The sequence below is a fragment of the Lipotes vexillifer genome, unplaced genomic scaffold, assembly GCF_000442215.2.
Source record: "Lipotes vexillifer unplaced genomic scaffold, Lipotes_vexillifer_v1.1 scaffold2094, whole genome shotgun sequence".
Lineage (NCBI taxonomy): Eukaryota > Metazoa > Chordata > Mammalia > Artiodactyla > Lipotidae > Lipotes > Lipotes vexillifer.
Window position 1 is genome coordinate 672,148 of NW_006790887.1, and position 8,693 is coordinate 680,840.

At 57.0% G+C, this 8,693-nt stretch overlaps 1 protein-coding gene across 1 annotated transcript in view; it reads right to left on the bottom strand.

Annotated features, from left to right (window-relative positions):
- Positions 1–8,693, bottom strand: part of PTPRN2 (protein tyrosine phosphatase receptor type N2) — a 535,117-nt gene that overhangs the window by 113,515 nt on the left and 412,909 nt on the right. Inside the window, exon 13 of the mRNA XM_007463991.1 lies at positions 1,054–1,266. Coding sequence (XP_007464053.1) covers positions 1,054–1,266 — 213 coding nt within the window. The remainder of the gene's footprint in view (positions 1–1,053; positions 1,267–8,693) is intronic.

The window sequence follows — 8,693 nt, forward strand, 5'->3', positions numbered from 1 at the left end:
GGGTGGGGTGGGGGGTGGGTGGGGCGGTGTTCTAGACAGAGCTTGAGCAGCCCCCCAGCAGTGCAAGTGTGATGACAGAATGATAATATTTATGGCCGTGACTGTAAAACAGGAGGCATTATGTACACGACATATTCCATATCACAATCATGTGACTTCAGAAAACAAAGACTCTACTCCAATGGGAGAAAATCTTTTACAAAATGTATCTATTGAACTTCAAAAAATGATGATTAAGTAAATTACCTTCCCAAATGGGAAAGTATACTTGGAGTTGCATTATATTTTATGTTAGAAGAAATCAAATGCCCTGACTGGTATATATTCTGGGCTTGCATGAAGATGTGTTTTCATTACAGAACATCATTAAACCTGGGGTGTGTGCTACGGAACTCCCAAACATTCTGTGAATTTTTTTTTATGTCCAGTTTCGTCTGAACCTCCTCCCCTCAGTCTCATTGGTTCCAATTTTTTTTCCAGGTGTGTCTGGACTGTTTCTGCATCACCAGTGCATGGCTCCACCACTGCTCTCCTGAAGACATCCTTGATTTACTTTCCATCTATCAGCCTCAGATGCCACTTTATCCAAATAACAGCGAAGGTGGCAACAGATCAGGTCAGAGGATCTTTTCACATAAGATCCTGAGGAAGTCGATGATTTAAGAGACATCTTCATACATCTACACAACCAATTTATCTTGCAACTCTGGCATTTTTTATTAATAGTGGCCAAACTAAGGAAGATAACAGATAATACATAATTCATGTATTATACTTTTTTCACATTTCTAATTAGCAGCCCGCTTTCACAGCTAACATGAGACCACCCCAGAACAGCATAAGATTAATTTAGAGCAGGAAAACTAGGGTTTCAAGGTATTTACATGAATGCTAATGAGAAGTTTCAAATCGTCATCACACAAGAACGCAAACTATGAATAAATGAACAACTGCTGGGAATCGGGGAGGGGCCAAAGACCCAAAGACTTAAACAATCCGTCCATTCCAGTGGTGAACGGAATTGAAACAGCACTTAGAAAAGTCTCTTTTTACCTGGTAGGCGTTGGTGGCGTCGGGGTCCGGGTCGCCCCCAGGTCCCGAGAGCTTCTCCTTCAGCCTGTACTGAGAGCTGTGTCGTAGGCAGTAGATGACGCCAGACGCCAGCAGGACCGCCACGATGGCCACGATGGAGACCAGAGTGAGCACGATGAACTTGGTCGAGTCCTCTCGTTCTGCCTGATGAGGCAGAAGCTTGGGTTTGCTTTTCTGCAGAATAGGAGAGGGGGCAGGTTACTACCCAGTGAATCATGAGTCCTGAAAACCATCCCTTCCAAACGCAGCCTAAAACGTAAAGCTCTGGGCTGGCACTGAAACAACAGGAGGGCATCCAGAAAAGCAGCCCTCGGACCAGAAGCTACAGTCATTTCAACACAGCGCACCACAGACGGCAATGTTTTCACAAGGAAAGTCACTGGAGGCGTCACTTTTTTTTTTTTCTTAACGGCCGCCGTTTTTCAAACTTATCGGTATAAAGTATTTGGCAGCTAATTCACTGCCTTAAGTAAAATAAAGCCTTCGTCCCTTCTAAAGGGGTATGCGGGGAGAGGATGCTTCACAAACGGTGGGCCTGGGGTGGACGGACCGGATGGCGGTGCCTAGCTCCTGCTGTGCGTAAGGGCACCAGCAGAAGTCCAACCACTGAGCCTGGCTCTGAGAAGCGTCAGGCTAATATTCTTGGATATATTGCAGGGAGTTGCCATCCCGGAAGCCCCTCCGCTCGCCTTCCAAGGCACGTCCCCTCGTCCCCTCGTCCAGACCTCGGACCTGGGCCGTGTCTACACCCCGCACAGACCCCGCACTTGGCACCTCGTCACTTTTCCTTGAAAGGAGCTGCGAGACAGGGGCGCACTATGGTCCAGGAGCTCACTTCTCGGCGGGTGAAAGGTAAGGGAGCCCAGGTCCTTCGGATTCTCCTGCTTGGAGGGGCGGGGCGGGGTGGGGGTGGGTAAGAACATCCTTTCGGCGCGTTGCACGGGTCTCCGTGCGCACAAAGCTGCACAGTGCGCGCCCTCATTAGCTTCATTATAAGGAATATCAGCAGCGATTAAAACGCCAGGGGACGATGGAGACTCGGCCAGCAACCCTTCCGCAATTACTCGGGGGATGAATAGAAATGCACGCCCCCGCCCCGGTCCTGGTTGCTACAAGATGAGAACAATTAGCAAACTCCTTTCCACCACCTAATTTCGCGTGGTAACAAAATGGATTTTTCCCCATGAATGCCTGGCCGGCCTATTCATTATCTCTCTTCTATTAGTAATTTTCTGCTCCGTATTCAGCCTCCCAACTCTTCATTTCCTCCTGTCTCCGAGTGTACACAGGGCCTCTTATGTCAGGCCGGGCCATTTTTATCTTGTAATCATAAAGGCCACCAAAGCAATTATCGCCGGTCCTGACTGGAAAAGCTGGTCATTAATTAGCCTCCTTTTGCCTTCGGTGCCGCGGATTAGCTGGTGCCGGGACTGGGTTAATGGAAACGCGGGTGAAATGAGAAAAGACGCCGGATTTTCTTGCCTGGATGCGAGGCTCCGAGGAGGACAGCAGGTCCGCCAGCGGCGGGAGGGACGGAGGCGCGGGGCCGCTAGGGGGAGGCGCGGAGAGGTGGGGGGGGGGCGGTGGACGCGGGGCCCCCAGGCCAGAGCGGCCGGTGCGCGCGGCCCTCGGCCCGAAGGGAGCGGCGGGCGGAAGACCCCTCCCCATCCTCTCTCACCCCTCCCCTCGCCCCTCCCTCCCCGGCTCAGAAAGAAGTCACCCGGAGGGCTGCCGGCCGCCAGCCCCGCCGGCCCCGCTTCCCCCTCCCGGCACCGTGTCCCCACCCCGCGCGGCGACAGGCCGAACCGCAGAAATAAACCGGAGGGACCCGGCTGCGGTGCCGGAGACCCGGGCGGAGCGGGAGGGGGCCCGACACCCCCGTGCCCGGCTCCTCGGCCCCCGCGCGGTGCCGCGGCCGGTTCAAGGGGAGCGCGCCCCTCTCCAAGCCCTCCGGCCCGGGACGCTCCCCTGAGAGGCCGGCGAGGCTCCGGCCGCCCGGGTTCCCACCCCGCCGATGCGCCCCTCCCCCCACTAGCGGTCCTCCGCTCCCGGGAGAGGCCGGCTCCGAGCCTCCGCAGACGAGCGGGGACAACAAAGGAGGGCGCGCGGCCGGCGGAGGGGGCGTCCCGCCAGCCCCCCGCTCGGCGCCCCCAGCCGTCACTGCATCCCCCACTTCGCCCCTGCGCAGGCGACCGGCGGCCCCCGCCCCGCCCACCCCCCCAGGGGAGCCAGTCCAGGCGTCGGGGGGGGACCCCGCGCGCCCACGTCGTGGCTGACCGCGCCCGGGTACGGGGACTTCCCGAACCCTCCTGCCCCGCGACGTGAAGCGCACACGCGCGCGCGGTGACCAGCCTGGCTCCGAGGGGACGCGCAGCGCCTCGGTGGGTGGCCACCACCTCAGTGCGCAGCCGACGGGCGGTCGCCAGCGCGCGGAGGACTGAGGACCTGAGCAGGGTCCGGCCCAGGCGCAGGGTCTCGCTGGGTGAGGGGCACAAGCGTAGCCCGGTTGTCGCTCAGTTCCAGGTGGGAGGCCGTGAACGCGCAGGGGCCCCCTAAGGAGGCCGGCAGCGGCGCCTGCACTTTACCCTGGCCCGGGTCTGGGGCGGCAGGAGAGACCCCGGCGGGGCGCTCCCCCGGGAGGGAGGCCGGGCAGCCTAAGCGTCGCCGCCCGGCTGGCTCGGTTCTTTTTGCCGGAAACCGACGGTCACCGTGACCCGTACGCTGCGCTCGGCCGGGGAATCGGAAAGGGGCCTGACCGGCCTCCCCTCACGCAGCGCTTGGAGTTTACTCAGAGGTCAAAGAAAAATGTCAAGGAGAGTGACTGCCCGGGTCCCTCCTCCCTGGGCCCCCGCTCCGTCTCTGGCCAGCTGCGCGGCCCCCGCTGGGTCCCAGGTGCTCCCGGGGAAGAGGAGGGGACTCCACGCCCACTGAGTCCCACTTTCTACGGCCCCGTCGAGCTCCCCGCCGCATGGGCCGGAGCTGCCCCGCAGGGAAGGGGTGGCAGTGGTCCTCCCGCAGCCAGGAGAGGGGTCTGGTGAGGCTGGGGAGGGCGAGCACCGGGTCAAGGAGGGGCCTGGACAGCGGGGGCGGTCGGGGAGGAGGGATCTGACCAGGAGAGGAAGGAAGCCTGTTGGAGACAGAGAGGGACGCGCCGGTTTGGGCCACTGTCACGCTGCGGCCGCAGGATCTTAGGGCCCAGCTGGGAATCCTGCCTCTCGCTGGCCCCTGGGCACCTCGGTTGTAACCCGAAAAGTCGCTCTTCCTTGGGGCGCCCTCAATGACTCCAACGTCCTCCCTAGTGCTGTTGAGAGGGTCAAGCGGGGAGGAAAAACTCTCGGCTGCAAGTCAGGACTGAGGAATCCCGGAAGAAATAAAAATTTATACTTTTTTTTTTTTAAATTAAAGAGCATGAACTCCATCCTCGGCACAGTGATTGAGTTTAAATAACTATGATTATTGTATAGCCTTTCTTTATTGTAGAGCTAAAAAAAATCTTAAGGGACCCCCTGCTAACCAGGAGATTTAAGAGAAAGCAATGGGTGCCTTTGCTTAAAAGTGAGTCTGACCCTCTGTCCTGCCCAGGAGTGACCTGGGTCCCTGCTCCCCCAGGCCGAGAGGCTGTAACTACAGGTGCTTTCCTGCAGTCTTGTCCTGGCGCTGAGCCCTGCCGAGAGCCCTCCACTAATTAGAGGCATCTTGTCAGTCTTGACTCGAAATTGAAAGAAAATAATGTTTAAATATTTATGACTTTGACATTTACAGTCAGGCCGCCTCCTTCTGTACAGTGGCAGCTCCCCCCCCCCCCCGAAAGTTTGGAGCAGGGGAGGGGTGAGGGGGAAGGTGGAGGAAGCAGCCGTCCCAGGGAGCACGGGCTGCCTGTGTACCCCAGGGTGCAGGCGACACATACACAAGCACTTAATACTAAGTTGCAGAAGCAGGAAAAGTATGATTTTTATAATAATCAGAAAGAGTAAGTCAACTTTGTATCGGGTTAGATGCATCGAGAGTGCACTGAAGCACATTGCGTATTTCTTCCACTCAACCATCTCCACCTGCAGCTCCTTGAACTTAGAATATAAAATATTGCAAAAGCTGTGATTTGAAATGCATATGTGACCACAGAGGCAATCAGTGGAATTGCTCTTAGAATCTGCAGACATTGTCCTGACCTATTTAAACTATTTTGATCTGTGCTTATAAGTGAAGGTGCACGGGGCTTCCTTTATCTCCTTTGCCATTTATGGCAAAATACCTTCAAAACTTTTTTTTTATGCTGTCCACGTGGTAAGCCTAAAATAAGAGAGAAGAAAAAAGAACACTGTATACCCAAACTTGATTGTGAGGCAGCCACACAAATATAAAACTTTATGGTAAAAAATATTTGTTGACGGGTAGCAAAAGAGCCATTCATTATCTAAATCACTGACTTCAATTTTAGACACACTTGTACCCAGAAACTTCTGGGCACAGGCATGCAGCAATTTCATTGATACTAAACTTCTAATATTGTTGATGTTTTCATTTGCATCATTTCTAAAGAATTCGATTTGCAAACCCAGCCTTATCCTGTGTTCCTCTGCAGTTTTATGTTACTATAATTGTAAAGATCTTTTTCTCTGTAAAATTTAGAAATTAATTTTAGAGACTACTAATGAATGGTTAAAGACAAGTCTGTCTTTGGTTTCCCAGATGAACCATCTTAGAATTATTTGGAAATTTCATGCTAAGTTTGCTAAGATATATTTACTAAGATACAGTAACTATCACTTTAAAGCTGATCAAGATTTTTAACAGCTTTCAGGCCACAGGAATGACCAAACTTAAAAATACTGGGGGGGGGGGGCTTTTAAAAGTATTTTTTTAAAGCTGTTAACTGAACTATTTTTAATTTGGAACTGGCCACAGAATTCTAATAAATGAGAGAAGTCAGGCGGAAATAATCATGTATTAATTCTCTGCATTACAAAATCTTTTCAGAAGCTATTATCAGAGCAAGAGGCATTGCGGTCTGAATTCAGGGTGGGAGGAATCCTTTGTGCAGCTGAAGGCTATTGTTCGTTTGTGCAGATGAAATTGTACTTGCAAATCTGCCATTCAAGTAGCCAAAAAAAAAAAAAAAAAAAAGCTTATATGGGCAAAAGAAAACAATCTCCAAGAAACAATTATTCTTAAATATAAACCTCAATGAAAATAAAGTGGGGATACGCTGTTTTAAAATCGTCTATTTGCGAGGTTTTGTTCAGGCATAGGCATAAAAGTAAATACACAAAAGATTATAAACTGTTTGCGTCTTTAAGCACTCCTAGAAGATCAGTTTTGGGGAAATACTCTGTTTTCAGGTGTCAGGGATGATTTACGATATTTATGTTTAAAGTGGGAAAAACACCCCCGTGTGAACTAATTTTTAGCAGAGCTTGATAAGCAGCAAATTGTCTCGGGGGAAACAGAGGGCGACCCTCCGAGAAGGGACCGACGTGGCCCGGCCAGGGAGAAAGCCGGCCCGGCCACCTCTCAGGCTCGGTCGGCATGTTTATCGCATCCAAACTCAAACCCGACCAATAGGCTTGAAGCGCGGCCGGGGGCCCGCGCTGCAGAAGCGTACGGTCGGCCCGCGGCCTGCCAAGGCCCGGGCGCGCGCCCCCTGGGTCAGGCGTCCCCTGGGTCACCCGTGCTCTGCAAGGAGTTTTCCCTCCGCAAGAAGCAAGCCCTTCTCAGCACTGGGGTTTCTGCTTCCCTCCTTCGCGGAGGCTTAGAAGCCGCCTCCGGGAGGCTCGCCTGGCGTCGCGGGTCAGGACCCTGCCGCGGCGCCGCTCCGAGCGCGGGTCCCGGGGGCGCACGGCCGTTTTCGGCCGCTCCCCTTCGACAGGCCCCGGCTTTCTCACTTCGCGTTCCCAGTCCCTCCCGCCTTTCTCCTGTAGGCGACCCGCACCGAGGTGGGAAAGATCGGACCGCAGCGCCGGACACAAAGGATCGAGGGTTCCTGGGAGCCGCGGTATTCACAGCGCGGAGGGGTCCCCAGGCGGCCCCAGCCCGCTTCCCGCGGGGACAGTGTGGGGGGCCCAGCCCCTCCCGCCACAAAGCGCGCCGGCCGCGGGGCAAGGATCAGTGTGCCCAACGACGCCCGCCCACCCCGGGCCCCGCGGAGCCGCACAGGTCCCCTGCCTCACCTCGCCGCCCGTCTCGGGAGCCAAGCGGGGTGTGCTTAGCTGCGTGCGGGCGGCCCCTCCGGGGCTGATAAAGAGAGGGGAGCTTCCGTCTCCCTCCTGCTCGCAAACCTTCACCGCCTCGCACTTTCGTTTGCATTCATCCAGAGAAGGCCGGTTTGCCGAAGACCACTGGGCCCCGCAGCGCCCTTGACCCCAGGCGGGGAGGCTCCCCGGTGCCGACCAGGGGCCGCTGTCTGCGGACTTAGCGGGGCCACTGGACCCCAGAGCAGGAGGACGAGGGGGCAGGGGCCGGGGGCCGGGCCGGGGAGCTGGACGGTTGGCGGGGGCACCGTGCCCGCTGCGGCCGATGGCTCCTGGCCACCCTCCGCCTGTGCGTTTGGGGGTGCAGTAGGCACTGGTGACTGTGACAGACACCCCCAGCCGTCCAGCGTGGAGCGACCTCTGAGCACTGATGACACAAAAGGGCGGGAGTCCGGCCCCGGCTCCCCAGGGTCTCTTCTGCTGAGGTTTCAACCCCTAGTCCGGGGGTCTGCCCGACGGCCCCGACCGAGACCGAGGCTTCTGTAAAACCCCGAGGCAAGTTCCACTTCGGAAGCACACAGGCAGTCAATAAATAAAGTCCCTCCTTCACACAGCTCCGCGTCAGAAGTTTCCCTGGCAAGCGCGCGGCCGCCCCACCGGGGAGGGCGCCGAGGCAGCGCAGGTTCCTTTTGGGGGAGGGGAGGTGGCCGCTCGGAGGCGTTCCCCACCGGACCCGGGAGGTCAGAGAACCCTGCCCTCCCGCACACGGCCCCACCTGCCCCTGGCACTCCTCTCCCTGGGTGCCCATCCAGCGTCCCCTGAGACGCCTCGACAGCACAGAGGCGCGCTCCGGCCCCGATAAGGAGGGCGAAGAGCGCCCCAAAACGGGCCGCGAGGAAAATGCTCCCACGTTGGTTCCCTTCCACGCCGGCTGCTCACCCTGTCCTTCATCTTACCCCACAACCCTCCCCTTCTGCGACCCCCGCCCCCGCCCTCTTGCTGGTCCGAACCGCCCGGAGTGGCTGGCGATGCGGAGTCCGAGAGGCAGCGGCCCCAGCCCAGCCCCGGCGGTCTTCGCGGGGAGCTCTGGGGTGGGACTGCCACCGACCGGGTCACCACGGGATGTCCACCCCTGACCCACTTGGGGAATGACCTCAGACGCAGACCTCCCCAGCCAAACAGAGCACTTGACAGGCAGCCCGCTGCGAGTCAGTTAGCCCCAGGACTGGGCTCTCCGACGCCCAGGTCGCCCATCCGAGCCCCTCACCCCGCCCCCGCCCCCGCCCCGCGCGCACCCTCCACCCTTACCAGGCTCCGGTTCCTCGCCGCGCCACCTACATGCCTTGGCGATGCCCTCGGTGGGTCTCTCCCTCCCTCCGGCCCCCAACGCGGCCCCTGTCCCTTCTACGGCCC